The sequence below is a fragment of the Cyprinus carpio genome, chromosome A2, assembly GCF_018340385.1.
Source record: "Cyprinus carpio isolate SPL01 chromosome A2, ASM1834038v1, whole genome shotgun sequence".
NCBI classification, from domain to species: domain Eukaryota; kingdom Metazoa; phylum Chordata; class Actinopteri; order Cypriniformes; family Cyprinidae; genus Cyprinus; species Cyprinus carpio.
Window position 1 is genome coordinate 21,908,621 of NC_056573.1, and position 21,150 is coordinate 21,929,770.

Consider the following 21,150-nt stretch of genomic DNA (forward strand, 5'->3'; position numbering starts at 1 on the left):
TTATTCTTGACCACAACAAGTGGAAGGGCATGCCTTCTAGTTTCACATGCAGACAGATATGTTATCTCCTGATTTAGTTTTTTAGTGAAGCGGAAGGGAAGTGAGTTTTTCAGTAAACAGTGTAGTGTAGTGATTTCATGTAGTCTGTAATCCAAACCAATCCATTTTACAACATTACCATTTAAATGAAAAAAGCCCAAAGCAATCCTTGACATTATCATTCAGGTGAACAAGATTTCGAGGAGAATAATTTAATCTGTGCAGCCAGACTTCAACATTTGGGTATATTTATAATACTAACAAGATTCTAATCACTCTCTCTTATCAATGGTTACTATGAAACATCTACATTACCATCATTATGACACATGAAGGCAACAGATACAAATGTTTTATATGCATTGTCTTAAAAACAGTATCATAGAGATGCTACAGGTAATTGAGCGGAGAGAAACAGAATGCGATTCATACTACGATCTTCACCTCTTCTTATATCGGAGTCATGCTGGAAGCAAATTACAAAACTACATTTGTCATATATTGCCCTGAGTCTAAAGGTTTAATTGGCCTTTGCGATGCAAAGTGATTTTATTAAATTGAAGTGAAATCAAGCACAAGTCAACATTTTTGGAAATACTGCAATGGCACAATGAAACAAGGCAAATGCTCAGCCCACTCCTTATATTTCCATATGATTGCTGTAAAGTTAATTTTAAATGGCAATTAAGTGATATGCCACTCTTTTTAAGTTTAGCAATGTGCAAGTCATGAAAAACACAGAGGATATATTTTGTGTTGATATTTATTTTTATTTTTTTTATTATATTAATCAATTTGGTGCTTATAGACCACTTCTAAGACAGATAAACAAAAGAACACCACTCTGTCCAATTCCATGTCTTCTTGATTTGTGCGTCTCACCCAGTCCTCTCATGTCCATGCATTTACATGGCAGCAAGACCAACCGATGTGAGAACAGTCAGAGCAATGACAATGTAGCCAGAACGATAGACTTCAGGAATCTTAAAACCCTTCCCAAGATCCCATAACTGAAAGAAAGAGAAAAAGAGAGATTTATATCAAAGTATGATGTGATTTATTTGGGCACATAAAAAAAAAGAATCAAATTAATTACATGATATGCTGAATAATAAATCAGTATTTGCTCAGAATTGTCTTATAAAATGATAATTCATTATTCTGGCAGATGACGAAAACATTGAAAAGACATGAAAAAAATAATGTAAAATATGCTGACGTTCAAAAGTTTGGGGTTGGTAAGGCTTTTAAAGTTTTTGGAAGATGTTTCTTATGCTCACCTAGGCTGCGTTTATTTGATAAAAAACACAGTAATACTGTGAAATATTATTACTATTTAAAATAACCATTTTCTGTTTTAATATATTTTAAAATATCAATTATTCCTGTGGTGGAGAAGCTGAATTTTCAGCAGCCATTTCTCCAGTCTTCACTGTCACAATGTCCTTCAGAAATCATTCTATTACGCTGATATGTTAAAAACAGCTTTGGTGTTGTTATGGAAACTGTAATATATATTTTCAGGATTCTTTAATGAATAGAAAATTCAAAAGAACAGTATTTATTGGTAAAATCAAAATCTCATTAACATTATAAAAGTCTATACTGTCGCTTTTGATCTATTTAATGCATCCTTGCTGAATAAAAGTTTTAATTTCTTGATGAAAATAAATATATAAAATAAATCTTATTGACCCCAAACTATTGAACCATAGTGTTTTAATTTCACATTTTGCTCACATTCAACTGGTTACTCTGTCACGAGTCATTAACAGCACGAGTGAATATATGTTTGAATATACTTCATTTATTATTTATATATGTTTACCAGATGACGGATGCCGTTGAAAGTGTGGTAAGCCACTGGGAAAGCCAGAGCAAATTTGCTGAAAGCAAGAAACTGGGGCCCAAAGGACATGGAGTGAATCAGATCAAGGTAATATGGGTAACTCTCAGGTAACACCAACGCGGCAAGTGCAAACGCAGAGATTCCTGAGACCAAAAAGATCAACATCATCAATTTATATTAATATGCAAAAGACCAAATCTACAAAGTTTTAGTCCACATCACAGCTATAACAACAACACAGAGGAAAGACGACATTGGAAGCACTTTAAGGACAATGAACGATAAAAACACTGACAGCCAATCAGAATATACCTAACTTTAGAGTTCTTGAGCATTTTAAGCAGTAGACAACATGACTGTATGCTTATAATAAACAAAGTTATCGTGCATTGTTGTGGATGCTAATATATTTATTATTACAGTTTTCATTTTGTGGTCCTTTAAACACATCATCGAAAGACAAGAGTATATGTAGCCACCTGAGCTTAGTGCTACTCCTGTTCCTCTGTGTGAGATGGACAGCATCATGGGGACTGACCACCTGAAAACACCAAAGCCGTTAATTCATCGACTTTTAGTGCCATTTCATTTAGAACTCACCCCAAACCAACATCCTCACACATCCAATCCTGTAGATTGTATGATCAATACACTCCAAGAAGCAGAAGGGTTAACACTCACTCGTAGATACTTATATGAGGTGAGACGGGTCGGTTGAGTCGTGTGTTTTTTGTCCAAAACTTGTCCATTTCCTCTTTTGCTGTAGTTCCCATAGGAACAGCACTGAAAGAACAGAACAAAAGGAGCTTTACACATTAATATGAATCTTTCATTTGAAAATGTGTTAGAAAAACACAAGTATACTCACTGTCTGTAGAGTACACCAAACTGCAACCGTGATGAACACAGACCCTGCCGGGCCACTGTCCTTTAACACAGAGAAACCCCATATAATTCAGACACACGCAAAACATGTATTCAAGTATAAAACTAGCACATTTAAATACAAATACACATTTACATACAGTTAAAACAAGGTGACAGGACATAAGTAACGCCTAATATGGTTAATCCTATAAATCAGGGATGTCATGTCAAACTGTGTGATCCAATGCATGTGATAAGACTCCAGAGATGAGCTCAGACATATGAAAATTCCATATTAAGTGACAAACAACATAATACTCAAGGTTGTTATTTTATATATCATATCGATTCTGATGACAAGAACTTTACAGACAGTATGAACAAACACAACTATTATCATTTTGAAAGTAACTTGATAATGAAATAAAAATAAATGGACTGAGAATAAAAACAAAAACGTGAAGCATAGACATGGTTATAAAGATTATAGTAGATCAAAGTGCACTTGTTACATATACAACACGTAAACAACACCAGCACTGTCAGATAATATGGCCTTAAAAATAATGTCACAACCATTTATTACATCTTAAACAAAAGAAAGAGCAAAACTGTCACGTTTAAAAAATTACATGTTCGTACTGACCTTAGAAGCAACGCCATGTTATTGAGCTTGAGTGTTCGGATGTGACGCAGCAGGATGTTTTGTCGCAAAAGAGTTCACTGCCCGCCGCCATTTTGGTAAGGTCAGTACAAGCGGTAAGTGAGGTCATTGTCATTTAAGGCAATGCAATTGGTATTCTTGATTATATTTATTTTCGGATTAAATAATAATAGTCGAAAAGAAAGTTATACTCAGCCATTTAGAATTTTTTTTTTTTTTTTTAAATTCATCTTCATGTTCACAGTTTAGGTTGCATTGTGAATTAAGTTAGAAAACATGTCAAATTAATCACTGCAAAAGTTTGTTGAAAAGTTTATTGAATTTTATTTTATATTCCTTATAAGTATTTAAATAGAATCACAGAATTATATTGATAGTAACATTACAACACAATTCTAACAAATTTGCAAAAAAAAAAAAAAAAGTTTTTCATATATTTGTACAGTACCTAAAATTACAAATAAATATTTGAATCATGTACTACATTTCACACACAAGTGAAAAAGAAAATTAACTCTAAAAGAAAGCTTACATCCAGCCTAAACGTTATAAATTCACAGCAAAATCAGTTCAGTAGAAATGTAATGATCCTGAAACCTTTTAAATCACCAATTTATTGAGGATAATGATATTCATGATACATAATGTAAACAAATGATTCCCAGTTCATTTACACACTCAATCAAAGACACACACATTCATTCTTACGTGATAAATGTCACATGATTGTTTGAGTCTTCATTTGTCTCATTACCTTTCTACAAACAGACACACACAGCAGCAATCATACAGAGATTGCATATTCTTGTTAATAGTAGGTCTCTCTTTCCACCCAGCCTGGAAATCAAAGACAGAGAGAGGAAAATTAATTAACTGAATTAAAACGATGCATGCAGGAAAAAGCTCTTTCCACATAGATAGAGCTCTACAGATTCTCTGTTAAAATGCTGTATTGTTTCTTGAACCTTGAATTTTAATATCAATATTTAAAAACTTTAGCTGCAGCATATAAATTAAATATGCATCAGTTTAAGTACCAAGTTGTTATTCATAAAGGAGTTTTTATTAGCAAGTATACATACAGAAATCATTTAACTAAAACTGGAATTAAAAGTAAAACCACAAAAAAAACATTACTTGTTACTTGAAAAAAAAAAAAAAAAAAAAAAAAAAAAAAAAAATAAAAAAACATATATATATATATATATATATATATATATATATATATATATATATATATATATATATATATATATATATATATATATAAATATATACACACAGCAAGTTACCAAGGGAATATGTTTCAGTTTAATTTAGTTTAACTTGATGTACTAAAATATATAAACAAAAACTACTAAAAAATGATAAAAACATCAAAATTACTAAAACCTTAATTGAAATTAAAATGAAATGGAAAACGTAAAAATAAATCTAATTCAAGATATGAATAAAAACCATATATAACTATACATAAAACTGTGCATATATCTCAATGCTATTAAAATAACACTGCTCAGAAATGTTCTTTGTAACAATCGGAGCTCACCTCCTGGATTCCTGCGCAGGATTAATTTACGGATCTCGTCATACACAAAGATTAGCAAACTGTATGGTAAAGCACAGAACCACCACATAATCCTGTAAAAGGAATAGGAAAATGAGAAAGGAAAAGGTGAGGACAGGAGGAGCAGAGAACATAAGCTCTTCTAGGGAGCAGAAGTGTGTGTCCCTTACTTAAGTGGGTACATCCTCAGGGCAATGTCCATACCGGGGCAGTAGGACAGGAAGGCTGCCAGAGCCGTCTCAGTAAACAGTCCAAAAATGAGAATCCTATTCCTATAAGTGCACAGGTTAGAGAACAGCCTTTAACAGAGATGTATGCAAATATCACACTCTTGAATGTGCTCACAAACATGCACGAACACATACTGACTTCATGCCCTGTTGGAAGACGGAGTTCCTGCGTGTCTTGCAGATGATGAGGTCGGCCCACTGCACCACCACAATGCTGGCGAAGAACGAGGTGTGACAGGTGAACTCGATGACCTTACGCTGCTCATAAGTCTGAAAAAAAATAAAAATTAAAAATAAAAACACTCAAAAACAAAAACATCAAAAAAATAGAAAACAATACACATACACAAAATTTTTTAAAAAAAAAAAATTATAAAAACTCAAAAAAAATTCAGTTTAAGCCCGTTAAATGTAAAAAACTATGGCTTACTAATAAAAAAATCAATTACAATTCTGGTAAAAAAGATGGCAAAAAATATTTCCTTTATGTCAAGTTCACATACTTTTGGAATTCACTGTGTAAATCTATTTTATTTTGTACAAATTTATCAAATTTCAAAATTAATATTTACAATTTTTGTAATTTTTCCAATTACAATTAATCAAATAAACCTAAGTGAGAAACATTACATCGTTACAAAAATAAATTCAGATAAATGCTTCTTTTGAATTTTCTGTTTGTTACTATTTCGACAAAAATATTAAGCAGCACGACTGTTTTCAAAATAGTTAACAATAAGAATTGTTTTTTGAGAAGCAAATAAGTATATTAGAATTATTTCTGAAGGATCATGTGACACGGAAGATCGGTGTAATGATGCTAAAAATTCAGCTTTGCATCAAAATATATTGAAATAAAAAACAGTGCTTTATAATATTACTGTTTTTATTGTATTTAAAAAAAAAAAAATGCAGCTTTGGTAAACATAAGAGACATATTTCAAAAACATTAAAGGGTAACACTTTAGAATACTGTTTCTTACTCACTGCATAACTAATAAGGAATTATTGAAGAACTATAATTATCAAATAATTCTGCAGGACCTATTTCGCACCTGAAACAGTAGGCCTATTCTAAAGTGAAATTATAGTGAACCCTTCAGTAATTAATAAAGAATTATTGGATAATTCCACAGGAATTACTTAGAACCTGAAACAGTATTCTAAAGTGAACCTATTACTTAATAATAATTACTACATCATTTTTACTCAAATCAAACATAAACTCTAAAAAAAACCTTTAAAAGTAATCATAAACTTTGTAAAATACAAGACAACTTGTTTACGATCTTTATTTCAGATGAAAACATTTCTTAATACAGCATATTTTATTCCATTTAACATGTTTTCTGCCCACATTTAAACTAATTTAACAAACATTTTATAATCAAAAGTTGAACATTTAGGAACAAACAAAATGCATATTTCATTTCCATTATAGGCTAATAAGTGGACTGAAACAAAGTTGTTACTGTAGTAGTACTTTTGTACTTGTCCTTTAACTCAAGTAATTTTGAAAATGAATAGGCATACTTATAATTTTACTGGAGTTATATTTTATTGGGGTATCTGTACTTTTACTCAAGTACTTGATTTGTGGGCCACAGTCTGATTATTATAGCGACTGTTTGCATATAACTGTTCAGTACTAGTTATTTCATAGTTATATTTCTTGAAACTTAACTAGTAGATAATTAATAGTAGTTCTTCAGGAGGTATGACAGAATATATTAGTTATTGATTGGCTAGCTGTTACTTAACACAATCATAAAATTATATTACATACTTATTAGTTAACACATCTTCCTTAGTAGTTAACAGTAGTAAGTTAATTACCTGTTAGTTCTTCAATAATTCCTTATCAGTTATGCAGTAAGTAAGAAACAGTATTCTAAAGTGTTACCCATTAAAGAAATGTGTGTGTGTGTGTGTGTGTGTGTGTACATTTACCCATTGCTGTCCGTAGGTGTCCTCCACGTCATTAACTGAACGATCGTCCCAATCCAGTCGAATTCCCAGCAGTGTTTGAGGCAGAAAGCCATTCTCAGCCATGATCACAAAATAGGTGAAGAATCCTCCCAGCGCCTGGATCATACCTACACACAAAAAACACAAATACAGATGCACAGCTTAACATAAATACACAAACACATGTAATTGCTTTTATCCCTGCAGAGCATGAAAAGTTATTTTTTTTCACAATATTAATCAGAAGCACGAAGCCTGTTCACCCCCCTCTGTCGTTTTTCATTTACACTTATAGTGCAAAATCTATTTCTTTGAAAAATAAGTTGCATGATTATTGAGGATAAAAAGATTTTTGTACTTACCACAGAAAAAATGACACTGTCTCGTATTACACACATACAATAGCAATAAGTAGTTAAAACCATTTTTTTCCCCTTTGATCATGTCTTTTCTTGCCTAGGGCACCAAGTGAACCTAGTGACCCATCAAAAAATAAGTGAATGATGCCTCGGATGATCATTTGTTTGCACAAAGAAATTCTTCACAGACTACAAAGTTTACAAGAATTAAGTTATAAAGGGCATGTGTGTGCGTTCGCTGATATCTGTGTGCAAGTGCACTTGAGGCTGACCGATCTGTCCGTAAGCCATGCTGATGAGCCTCTCATTCACCAGCTTGTCAGTTTTAGGGTTTCGGGGCTGACGCTTCATAATGTCACTCTCTGCCGACTCGTACGCTAGAGAGATTGCAGGAACCTGTGAAAGAGAGAGAGAATGATGATGGTGATGACAAAGATGCTAACGTGTGTGTGTGAGAGATGGTCTGGTGTCTGGTGCCCGAGGGTTGGATCACACTTGACAGGAACTGGAAGTAAGACTGAATGCACACAAGTTTGAGTGTGTGTATAACACACCATGTCAGTGCCAAGGTCGATGCAGAGGATAGTGACGGTGCCCAGAGGCAGTGGCACACTGCCGATGATGAAGAGCAGGAAGGGTGTGATCTCTGGAATGTTACTGGTCAGCGTGTACGCAATCGACTTCTTCAGGTTATCAAAGATCAGACGACCTAAAACACATACTTTATCTTATTGAATATTATATATATATATATATATATATATATATATATATATATATGTATATATATATATATATATATATATATGTATATATATATATATACATATATATATATATATATATATATATATATATCATTTGTATTAATGCAATAAATACATTTTTTACAAATCAGTCAGGCCAATATATTTAGAAATTTGAAAGAGAGAAAGCAAGGAAAAATTGCAATGCTTCATTTCTTTTGTCCTAATACTTAATATTCCTTCTCTATCTTACCCTCTTCCACCCCCGTAACAATTGAGGCAAAGTTGTCGTCCAACAGGATCATGTCAGCAGCTTGCTTAGAGACGTCAGAGCCAGAAATTCCCATGGCAACGCCAATGTCAGCCTTCTTCAGAGCAGGGGAGTCATTCACCCCATCACCTGTCACTGCCACTATGGCACCCTGCAGCCAGAGCCAGCCAATCAGAATCAGAGTCAAAGGCAAGTCAGCCAGTCAGAATCAGAGAAAGAGCTTTCAGAATTAAAGTCCAGTCAGAAAATCAAAGTCAGAGTCAAAAAGTCTTTCAGGCAGTCTGTCAGACATTAAGTTTACACTACTGTTCAAACATTTTTTGGTCAGTCAGATTTTTTCATGTTCTCTTATGCTTACCCTAATGATGCATTTATTTGATAAAAAATACAGTAAAAACTGTCATACTGTACAATATTATTATCATTTAAAGTAACTGATTTCTAGTTTAATATTTTAAAAAGCTGAATTTTCAGCAGTCGTTAATCAAGTTCAGTGTCACATGATCCTTCAGAAGTCATTTTAATATGCTTATTAAGAAGATTTTTTTATTATTATCCGTGTTGAAAACAGTTGTGCTGCTTAATATTTTTGTGGAAACCATAATACATTTGTTTTCAGGATTCTTTGGTAAATACAGAGTTTAAAAGAATAGCAATTGAAATAGAATTATTTTGTGACATTAAAAATGCCTTTACTGTCAGTTTTGATTAATGCATCCTTGCTGAGTAAAAGTATTAAGTTACTTTTAAAAAATGTTGTTTAAGTTACTAGCCACTTTCCATTGTAAAATATGCATTATGACAATGGCATCAGCAACCAAAATATTACTTTTTTTCCAACACCATGAAAAAAAAAAAAAGACATACAGCACTTTTAATGTAAACATACCCTTCCAAAGTTCTGATATTTCAGTCTAGCTTGCATTCTGACAAATTTGTCATGTGTAAGACATCTAGTGTGTGATATTTTAATATCCACAAATAACCAAAATCCCCACGCACACCTGTCTCTGGCAGCCCTCCACGATGATGAGTTTTTGTTGAGGTGAAGTGCGAGCGAACACAATCTCTGTGTGGTTCCTCAGAATATCATCCAGATACTCAGAGCTCATGTCCTTCAAGTCTGAACCATGAATCACACAGGCCTTGGCGTCTCTGAAACGCACACACAGAACAGTGCCCAATTCCATTATCTGTGAAGAAGCAATAAAAGCAGATAATACCCCCTTCAGATTTAGTTTACACACCCAGTAGTTTATGTTTATGCACCCAGACTCTCAAGCAAACACTCAAAAGAGATAGATTCACACACAGACCGTGGATTGACTTGGCTCAGAGGTATATTAAGTCTTTCAGCGATATCATCCACCGTCTCGTTGCCCTCAGAGATAATGCCCACACCTTTAGCAATGGCTTTAGCGGTTATAGGATGGTCACCCGTTACCATGATAACCTGTAAAGATTTCGTCACCTTTGACATCAGACACAAAATGCTGAACTGTAGATTAATGGATGGAGGGAACCTATAAATGGATACCTTGATGCCTGCGGAGCGGCATTTTCCTACAGCATCTGGCACTGCGGCTCGAGGCGGATCGATCATGGAGATTAAGCCCAGGAAACAGAGCCGGTTGACCGGGAAATTCACATCTTCACAATCAAACTCAAACCCCCTTGGAAACTGTGAGGGAGAGAGGTACAGGTGGCAGAACCCTGAAAGAGAGAGAGGGTAGAGAATTAAAAAAGAAAGGAAAGAAAGAGGAAAGGAAGGAAGGAAGTACTTACCCAGAACCCTCTCGCCCAGTCCACCTAGCTCCATGTATGCACCCTGAAACGCATCCTTCCAGTCCTCATCCATTGGCGTTTCCTCACCGTTGATCATTATGGTACTGCACCTGCATTACCAATCACCAAATAATCAGTTATTGATTAAAAATATCATGGCTGTCAATGATGACAGATATTATTCGCAGCTATGGAATTTTGATGGATCAACAATACTCAAAGTCACTAATTCAGGTTTGTTTATTGCTAATAAACAGTGTAGTTATATACTATTATTCATTAATATTTAACATTTTTAGCTTCTATTTGTATAATTTTGGTTTTAATTTTAATTTGAGTTTAAGTTTTAGTAATTTTGTTATTTGTTTCTGTCATTTTTTATTTTTAATATTTCATTATAGCTTTAATGTATTTTTATTTAAGTTTTAGATTTAGTAATTGTAACTTTTTTTTCCCCAGTTATTTGCGAAGGCAACATTTCTAATTTCATTTAATTTTTAATTTTTTTCATCTAATATAAATGTAAATATTACTTTATATATTTATTACAAACAGCGAAAATATTTTAATAGTTTTTTTAGTTAACAGTAACAATAATCACATATATTAATCACAAGCATTGAATTATGATGTATAGTTAAAGCTTGTATTAATCAATAAAAAGTATGACATCTCATCATTAATCACAGCTTTGATTCATGTTATTTCTGTTATACTGTATATGGATTCACTGTATCAAGGTCTGGTATTGATTACCTGTCCAGAATCCGCTCTGGGGCTCCTTTCATCACCAGCAGGTGTCCAGTGGGACTGTCTTCTATCTCATGAATTGACAGCTAAGAGAGAGCGAGAGAGAGAGAGATGGGAATTATTTATATCTTAAGTGATATCTGTATGACATCGACATGATTTGTTTGTTTAATATCTTTACATCTCTGGCTGTGTGTTTCTTGTAGGTGTACCTGGTATTTGTTAGTTGAGTTGAATGGGATTTCTGCCACTTTTCGGTTGTTGTCTCTGAGAGTCTGAACACACCCGGACGAGAGCTCAACACACTTCAACAGAGCAGACTCTGATGCATCACCTGACGTGCCCCTCTACAAACACACAGAAACTCACAATGTCACAAATCAAACAAAAATAGAGAACAATCCCTCATCTTAGTGTCTTAAAATAACGTTTCTATAAAAACTGAAATTTTAAAATGTAATTTATTCCTGTGATGATTACTTCTAAAGCTTTTACTATGCTTGAAATCATGCTAATATGCTGATTTGGTGTTCAAGAAACATTTCTCATTACTATCAACGCTGACAGTTGTGCTGCTAAATGTTATTCAGTGATGAATAAAACAATATGCATACTTGGTGAATAAAAGTATTAATTTCTAGTAATCTAATTCTTATTGACTACAAACTCTTGAATGTCGTTGTATGTGGTGTTGTGTATTACTGTACCTTGCGCACAGGAATGTTCTCTTGTCCAGGTTTGAAGACAGCACGGTTACAAAGCCCTCCCACTCGAGACAGAGAGAACCATGTAGGAGAGCTCTTATCGAAGCAACTGCCTACACACACACACACACACACACACACACACACACACACACACACACACACACACAGAGTTACATAAGAAAAGAAGACATTTGGTCAAATGTGCTTAAACAGATATACAGATGGATAAACAGATCAAGGGGAGAATTAATCCTGTAAATGTTCAAAAGATATCAAAACACTGCCATTTTCCAGATGCTTTTTATTCAAAGTGACCTAACATATGATAATTACCGGGACAGTGATCTTAGAGGATTATGGGTAAAGTGTATTGCTTAAGGACACAACGGCCAATGTAACTGTGATCAGAAACTCTAATTGATACTGGAAGCTTGCATTGTATCCTAACCAGGCATTGTCTGCACTGAAAATGAATATGCTGTGGGTTCTGACACAACCAGTCAGATCGTATTTGCAATAGATTTGTGTGATGAACAGACTGAAAATCAAGTCACACTTCACTGGTAATCTCTCCATTAAATAAGCAGTTAACCACTACAATGAAACTGATTTGGTGAGTTCAGATCACACAAATCATGTGTGAACTGAATTAACCGATTCATTGACAAGATCCGACTCAGAAGAATGGTTTGTTCTCAAATCAAACATCATTACTCTCTGCGCTAACAAGAGTTAGGACAGGTTTTTCACCAAATAAACAAACACTTGGAACATAATACATGGGCTACTTTCATGATGTTATTTTCATTATGGAGCATTATTTTAGACCTATGTGACCGAACTACTTTCACTTGATTGGTCTGTGGATCTTAAAGCATTCTAACCTGACTGGTCCTCGGTGGTGTCGGCCTCGTGGATCTGGTTGTCAAACCACATGTGAGCGACAGTCATCCGGTTCTGAGTCAGGGTTCCAGTTTTATCCGAGCAGATGGTGGAGGTGGAACCCAGAGTCTCCACGGCTTCTAGATTCTTCACCAGACAGTTTTTGCGAGCCATGCGCTTAGCAGTCAGAGTCAAACACACCTGAGAGAGATTGAATGGAATTAAAGGAGAGACGACAATGTGTCATGGTCTTTCTGCTTTTTGAAAAATGCTTTTGTGAGTTTGTAAAAATCTATGGCAGAGGGAGTTTTACAAAAAGAGAAGTATAAAAAATAAAAAGAATGAAAGGATGAGAAAAAACTGCAGTGCATATGTGTGTACTACTGTTCAAAAGCTTGGGGTCAGTAAGATTGTTTAATGTTTTGAAAGAAGTTTTTATGCTCACCAAGGCTGCTTTCATTTGACACAATAAGAAATATTACAATGTGAAATATTGTTACAATTTAAAAGTTTTCTATTCAAATATATTTCCAAATGTATATTACTGTATTTCTGTGATGGCAAACTGGATATTTTTAGCAGCCATTTCTCCAGTCTTCAGAAACCATGATGCATTTTTTCCCAAGATCCTTTGATGACTAAAAAGTTCAGAAGAACGGTATTTATTTGAAAAATTAATATTTTGTAACACTAAAATTGCCTTTACTGTGACTTTTGATCAATTTAATGTGCCCTTGCTGAAAAAAAAGTACTAACCCCAAACATTGTTGATAAACAAAGCTGGGGGGAATGGTTAGAGAGTTTGACTCCTAAACCTAAGGTTGTGGGTTCGAGTCTCGGGCCGGCAATACCATGACTGAGGTGCCCTTGAGCAAGGCACCTAACCCCCAACTGCTCCCCAGGCGCCGCACAATAAATTGCTTCCCAACGCTCTGAGTGTGTGTTCATGGTGTGTGTGTGTTCACTACTGTGTGTGTGCACTTTGGATGGGTTAAATGCAGAGCACGAATTCTGAGTATGGGTCACCATACTTGGCTGTTTGTCACACCACTTCACTTCATATTTGAATCCTAGCATATATGAATGTCACAATATGTGTTTGTATGAGTGTCTCACTGTGACAGTAGCTAGCAGGCCCTCAGGAACATTGGCAACAATGATACCAATGAGGAAGATGACGGCCTCCAACCAGGTGTAGCCAAGAATGATTGACAAGATGAAGAAGGACAAGCCCAGGAAGATGGCTACACCTGTGATGATGTGAATGAAGTGCTCGATCTCCATGTTGATGGGCGTCTGACCCACTTCCAGACCGGATGCCAAAGATGCAATGCGGCCCATCACTGTACGATCACCTGTAGAGATCACTACACCATGGGCTGTACCTGCACATACACAAAAATCAACCAATTCATGTGTGAAAGTAAGAAAAAATATGGTTAAATAAATGAACAAATGAATCCATACAAAAAGGAATGAATTTAAAGAACAAATTGAGCATTTCAATGAATGAACAAAGGAACAATCAAATACGCAAGTTATTATGCTTTAACGAATAATGTAATGAACAAAGGACTGACCTTCCACACAGTTGGTGGAGAAGAAGCCAATGTTTCTGGTCTCCAGGGGGTTTTCATGAGTAAACTCTGGAGAACGAGTCTGAGGCTCTGACTCTCCAGTGAGAGAGGAGTTATCCACCTGAGAAAAACAGACAGTATAGTCTTTCTGATCTCAGGCTTCTTACTAAGACTACAGGTTGATAAACAAAGCGGATCTCAGATCTGAGGTCTTTTTTCTTAATGTCTATCTACATAACTCGCACTCTTGCTACCTTGCAGCCGCTGGAGGAGATGATCCGAAGGTCTGCTGGGATTCTGTCTCCACCCTTGATCTCCACCAGGTCTCCCTGAACCACCTGTTCTGCATTTATCTGAAATTTCCCTCCCTCGCGAATCACCAGAGCTTGCTGAAAGAAATAAAGTCCATTCCAAAGTTCCTCAAACATGATGATGAAGAAAAGTTATTTATGGAAAGGCTTGTAACAGTGAACATGTCAGAACAGAGTTTGTAATATGCAACCTACTCTAAGAAAGAAGAGAGTGTACAGAATATTTATAGATTATAAACCACTTTACAATGGAGCCATTTTTGGTTATTCAACCATACAGATTTTTTTTAAATGACTATTTTAGTCTATTAATAATGATGTTACCATGTATACTGCATTTAATCTAATTGAAATATACTTAATGAAGTAATTTAGCAAAAGTCTATTCGCTGTCTTTTACATTGTTGTTTATTTCTTTACTTTACTTCACCATATTAGTTATCTGTATTGTGAATTTCTGTACTATATAAACTGTCGCAACATTGTACCCAGCATGCCAACAAAGATAATTCTGAGAGAGGGGGGTGGCGGGATGACATGTGGATTCTTTCATAAGTTAAGAAGGATTTACATACATTTATATAAATCATACATTGGGCTTTTAAATGTTAAAAGGGATTTACAAGGATTTATGTAAATCATGTAATATATTGCTCATAATTCTTTCCGTTTTGGTAATATTTACATTTACATTTATTCATTTAGCAAACACTTTTATCCAAAGCAATCCACTGCTGTTATCAAACTGACCTGAGGCACCATGTTTTTGAACGAGTCCATGATCCGGGAGCTTTTGGCTTCTTGATAATATGAGAAGCAGCCGGTTATGATGACCACAGCAGACAGAACCACACCAAGATACAGCTGCAGTAAACCAGAGAGAGGGAGACACAAGTCAAGGGTCAGGGGGATCAAAACTACTCACATTTTTTTTTTGGCTGATAAGATTTAAGCCAAGATTCCACCACTCTTTTTTACATCTGTTAATATGATATAGATAAAACAACAACAAGTGGTGTACAAGTAGTTTACAAGATGCTATTTACATCGTGCAGTTTGTTTAATTTATGCCGTCATTTCTGAGTCTTAAGGCTGAAATGCATCTGGCAATTTTAGTGGCCAATGTTCAAAACCATCTCAGTCATTTCAAAGGTTTCTCATGGAAGCCTACCATCCACCACAAAATTGTCCATATTTTAACCATTTTTCATGAAAAATAGACAAAAAAGAATATGTCAGACTATTTAAAAATACACACACTGTCAGTTTAGAATGGGTAACATGCAAAAATGGTGTAAAGGAGCAAACACAGTTAAATGATCCTTATCTTCACATTTTCATTTATCACTGACCCTAAACTGTCCCACAAGCAGCTGAGCGCTCAGTCCACAGACTGGGACTCATTCATCATACTGGATATGGGACAGCAGAGCTAAAAGAAATGTATCCACCTCAGTCGCCAACAACGTGCGCAGCAGGTTTTAATTCCCCTCTGGTGGAGTGAGACCAATTTAACTCATCATTTTTGTGATTTCCTCTTTTAATCGGCTTAAATATGGATTTTTAGAAAACTTAACGATTTGTAAAAAGGAACTTGCACAGGTATTATTTAAATATTAGAGACACATGAGTACTTTTAGGCATACTGTATGAATGACTAATTTGTGTTGCCAGCATCTCCTTACAATGAGGGATGCTTCAGATTTGAGCAACGAGTAGCTGGAACATTTAAATAGGAAACTAGAGATTTGTAAAAAGGAACTTGTTGTTAGTTAAATGCTATATGGGTACTTTAAGTATTATGAATAGTAATTTTTATTAAGAATTGTATGAATGACTAATTTGTGTCAACAGCATATCAAGCTTTTATAATGAAGCTTGTTTCAGTTTTGCTCAATAAGCGGGATTCTTAAATATGAACTCCTTCACAGCTAGATAATGAATTGTTTTTAAATGCACAAAGCTACACTATAGCACACAACAAGCTCAAATAACATTTGGACTCTAAAACAGGATCCAGAAAGATTTAAACCTGTGCCTCTTTCATGAGCACCAAAAGTCAGTGTGTCTGGATCAGGCCACAGCTCTCACAACAACTTACAGTCTTACTGGCTGCTTTATAAGCCCTCTTACTCTCATGGTCGGATAGTAAGTGCACTCACATTGTCATTGACAGGCTCGTCCTCAGTGGCCGCTTGAATTCCGTAGGCAAAAAAGCAGAGGACTGCACCGATCCAGAGCAAGATGGAGAATCCTCCAAACAACTGTTTACAGAACTTCACCCACTCTGGTGTGGTGGGAGGTGGGGTCAGTGCATTTGGACCGTCACGTGCCAGAATTTCTAGCGCTCTCTTATGGGTCAGACCCTGGTGGGATGGAGACAAAGTTACTCAAGATTTCCTGTAGCAACTCTGAAGACTCCCTGCTAATACATACAGCTCGAAACAGTCTAAAGTGGTTTACTGATTTAAGGTGGTCGCCAGGATGGTGGTTTAAGAAGGGTTTTGGGCACTCAGCAGGACAGGATTAGAGACCAGGGTGGCTTTTCCCAAAATCATAGCAAGCCTAAGGTGACTAGAGACCAGTGGTTTCATCGATCTACTTAGGCTTACAATGTTTTAGGGAAATGCAGTCCAGTTCTGTTTACAGAAGCACATAAATGCTGTATCACAAAGTTAGAAAATATCAGAAAATGGCTCAAAAATAAAAATAAAACAATTTTATGTTATATAGCATCTTTAAAGCAAGCTTTTCAAGGTGCACAAAAAACAGGAAAACAATGTGTGGATACCAGCTACTGTACATAAGCTAAGACAAACAGTTACAAAAAAAAAAAACAACACAAAATAGCTCAAACAATTATATTTATTTAGCTAAAACTGTTCCCCCCCACAACTTACATCATTAAATAATATATATTCCAAAGCCTTGTTTAGTTGGCCGTGGGTGTGCTGCTTGAATGTGCCAGTGGGTAAAATGTCATCACGATTTAAAAAATATCCGATTCATTACCGCAAATGTCGAGGGTAAAAGTTAAGATGACTCACTCTGGCAAGGTCAACTCCATAACGAGTACTGAGCTCATCTAGAGACAGCTTATGATCATCCTGTAAACACACATAAGAACATCGGATATAATACAGCATTATAAATGTATCACTTTTTTTTAGAGATAATTTCATTGTTTGATTACTAATTATCATCTCTTACACTCTCATACCTGCAGGCTCTCTCTCTCTCACACACACACACACACACACACACACACACACACACACACACACACACACACACACACACACACACACACACTTCCTCTCTTTTTTCATGTACATTTATGCACAGACACAAAATAAAAACTTCTTACCAGTGCCACCTCTTTCTTCAGCTCATCTAAATCTTTCTCTCTCATCTTTCTCTTTCCTCCCTTTGGAGCAGCCTCAGAGTTGCTTTCATGTCCAGACTGAGAGAGAGAGAGAATAATACCCAGACAATACAATTTTATTGCTCAGATCTTGCTCCTTGATAGCTTATATATATATATATATATATATATATATATATATATATATATATATATATATATATATATATATATATACTTTTTCTATTTTTATTTGTAATGAATTTCATATATATATTACATATGTGACATTGGACCACAAAACCAGTCTTAAGTGTCAAATCTTCGAAATTAAGATTTATACATCATCTGAAAGCTGAATAAATAAGCTTTCCATTGATGTAGGGTTTATTAGGATCTGACAATATTTGGCCCGAGATACTATTTGAATATCTGGAATCTGAGGTTGCAAAAAAATGAAAATACTGAGAAAATTGCCTTTGAAGTTGTCCAAATGAATTCTTAGCAATGCATATTACGAATCAAAAATTAAGTTTTGATATATTTACGGTAGGAAATTTACAAAATATCTTCATGGAACATGATCTTTACTTAATATCCTAATGATTTTGGGCATAAAAGAAAAATTGATAACTTTGACCCATACAATGTTTTATTTTTTTTGGCTACTGCTAAAAATACTATATATCCCAGAGACTTAAGACTGGTTTTGTGGTCCAGGGTCACATATATGCATATATATTTACATATTGCTATCTAGGGTAAACAAGTGCACACTAGTAATAGGTGAACTCAGTTGAGATTTTTCTTTCTTAAGGGTATTTGCATCATGTTCGCACATATTTGTTAATTAGTCAGCTGAATATTTATAACTGAATAGTAATTTTTCACCTGAACTGTAGCTCCGTACTTTAACAAACACCATAATATTAACTCAGTCATAGTTATGTTTTTATAACTACATACGACAAGCTATGTGAAATTATGACAGATCTTTGACAGTGTTATCAAACACTGAGAGTGCTTGAGCATATTGGTTCATGTAAAGTAGTGTACTTTGTGCTTGTCTTTGGCAGGAAATGTGTGCTGTGTGCTGACACACTAGGAACAGGGTGTCATGGAAATCACCTGGTCCTGTCACTCTTACTCAGCTGTGACTGTGTGCGTGTGTCTGACACGTGTACAGACAAAATAGCATGTGGAACAGAGAGAAGATCATTCATTACCCCTTAAATCAGACCTCTTTCCTGAATTAATTCATATTAATACCAATCAAACATAAGCCAACTTGATCTATCACACCTCTCAGCCTCATTATGAGCATACAGACAGCATCACATCTGTAAAATGATGTTCAGATAATCACATACACATCAGATGTCGCAAACCAACACCAACTTATTATTTCACAAACATTATAAATTAGATGCAGCTTCCTCTGTGAATCTCTAAATTGTTAAGAAATGTTCAGATCATATTTTTCTATCCCAGAATTAAACATCAATTTAAATTAAAGCTGTTTTAGGACCTATTTTTTAAAATTGTGTTTGCATTGTGATATTTTTCTGTAATTTATAAGCCCTACTACTCCTTCCTTATATATATATATATATATATATATATATATATATATATATATATCACTTTCTTATGATTAAAAGTAGGATTTGTAAAGCACAGTTGTAAGTAGACATCATGCTGATTTTATTTTTTTTCTTCCATTTTTTTACTATGTAATAAGAATGCATTGTGATATTTTTCTGTAATTTATAAGCCCTACTACTCCTTCCTTCCTCAAATCACAGTAGCTTTTCTCATTACATCAATGTTACTTTTCTATTATATATATACTGTATATATATATATACTGTATATATATATATATATATATATATATATATATATATATATATATATATATATATATCACTTTCTTATGATTAAAAGTAGGATTTGTAAAGCACAGTTGTAAGTAGACATCATGCTGATTTTATTTTTTTCTTCCATTTTTTTACTATGTAATAAGAATGCATTGTGATATTTTTCTGTAATTTATAAGCCCTACTACTCCTTCCTTCCTCAAATCACAGTAGCTTTTCTCATTACATCAATGTTACTTTTCTACTATATATATACTGTATATATATATATATATATATATATATATATATATATATATATATATATATATATATATATATATATATATATATCACATTCTTATGATTAAAAGTAGGATTTGTAAAGCACAGTTGTAAGTAGACATCATGCTGATTTTATTTTTTTCTTCCATTTTTGTACTATGTAATAAGAATAAGACTTTGTTTTTACATTATAGCAATAGTAAGAATTAAAATTAGCAAAACTGTCATCAAAATAATGTCAAAATATGAATAATTTTTATTGTTTTAAAAACATTATTTATTTTCTTAAATGCAAATTATAATTACATTTTTGTTCTTTCAGTTTTGTTTTGACACATCACCCAAACATTTCTTTGTGAGATTCACCTTCCATCTCCTTTCTGTCACTTATCTCCCACACAAACATATTCCTCCATAATCATGCTGTATTCATAAGAAACGCTGTGATACTAAACCAATACATTATTTAAGGGTGCACAGCACTCATAACAATCTGTGAGAGAAAGAACGAAAGCCGGCGAGAGAAAAGGATAGACAGAATAATTGATGAAGCACCACAGGAAGACACACTCACCCCTTTTCCCATGTTTGTTGATAATGAACTAGCACCCAGATTTCTCCCACTCTCCCCTCACACGTGTGGAAGACACTGGTGGCTTTTTTTGGAGGTAACATACCCCTTCTCCACCTGACAACACACACACACACACACACACACACAGCCTGTTCTCTCCCCCCATTTGTGCCTCCGGGTAACCCGAAGCTCACTTCCCACCCCTTGCCCTTAAAAACATACAGACACACACACGCACACACACAACCTTCATGCCCATGGCTCTGTATACCTGCACCTGCTACCACTTTCCCCCTCTTTTTCTCTCCCTCATACACACACACACACACACACACACACACACTTTTATCATCATCATTTATTTCATGCTTGTTAGAAGGGCAAAGGAAGTGAGACGGGCTGAATTCTCCATAACCAGAGTCGGGAAGGTTACTTTGGAAATGTAATAGGTTAAATTACAAGTTAAACTAGTTCAATTACTTTATTACAGTAATGT

The 21,150-nt window shown here is 34.7% G+C and overlaps 2 protein-coding genes across 2 annotated transcripts; both read right to left on the minus strand.

The window, feature by feature from the left end:
* Window positions 1-788: 788 nt before the first annotated feature.
* Window positions 789-3,503, minus strand: LOC109074263 (succinate dehydrogenase cytochrome b560 subunit, mitochondrial-like). The gene is made up of 6 exons (XM_042778594.1): window positions 3,402-3,503; window positions 2,757-2,816; window positions 2,570-2,671; window positions 2,368-2,429; window positions 1,868-2,031; window positions 789-1,049 (listed from the first exon to the last, which is right to left on the minus strand). Exons 1-6 carry the CDS (start codon window positions 3,416-3,418, stop codon window positions 945-947), a joined length of 510 nt encoding a protein of 169 aa, XP_042634528.1. The 5' UTR covers window positions 3,419-3,503; the 3' UTR covers window positions 789-944.
* Window positions 3,504-3,991: 488 nt separating this feature from the next.
* Window positions 3,992-20,801, minus strand: LOC109074239 (sodium/potassium-transporting ATPase subunit alpha-2-like). The gene is made up of 24 exons (XM_042778583.1): window positions 20,655-20,801; window positions 17,940-18,035; window positions 17,620-17,679; window positions 16,735-16,938; window positions 15,323-15,436; window positions 14,516-14,650; window positions 14,265-14,382; window positions 13,801-14,069; window positions 12,687-12,885; window positions 11,803-11,912; window positions 11,308-11,442; window positions 11,102-11,181; window positions 10,346-10,455; window positions 10,098-10,273; window positions 9,877-10,013; window positions 9,565-9,715; window positions 8,543-8,711; window positions 8,098-8,252; window positions 7,816-7,939; window positions 7,167-7,312; window positions 5,356-5,486; window positions 5,157-5,258; window positions 4,969-5,060; window positions 3,992-4,256 (listed from the first exon to the last, which is right to left on the minus strand). Exons 1-24 carry the CDS (start codon window positions 20,664-20,666, stop codon window positions 4,228-4,230), a joined length of 3,054 nt encoding a protein of 1,017 aa, XP_042634517.1. The 5' UTR covers window positions 20,667-20,801; the 3' UTR covers window positions 3,992-4,227.
* Between the last annotated feature and the right edge of the window lie 349 nt (window positions 20,802-21,150).

Coding starts and splice junctions, on each gene's coding strand:
- LOC109074263 (XM_042778594.1), bottom strand. Junction 2,672..2,756: donor TTTGGTGTACTCTACAGACA/GTGAGTATACTT, acceptor CTGTTCTTTCAG/TGCTGTTCCTATGGGAACTA. Junction 1,050..1,867: donor TCAACGGCATCCGTCATCTG/GTAAACATATAT, acceptor TCTTTCTTTCAG/TTATGGGATCTTGGGAAGGG.
- LOC109074239 (XM_042778583.1), bottom strand. Junction 17,680..17,939: donor TGAAGAAAGAGGTGGCACTG/GTAAGAAGTTTT, acceptor GTGTGTTTACAG/GATGATCATAAGCTGTCTCT. Junction 14,651..15,322: donor TCAAAAACATGGTGCCTCAG/GTCAGTTTGATA, acceptor TATTTCTTTCAG/CAAGCTCTGGTGATTCGCGA.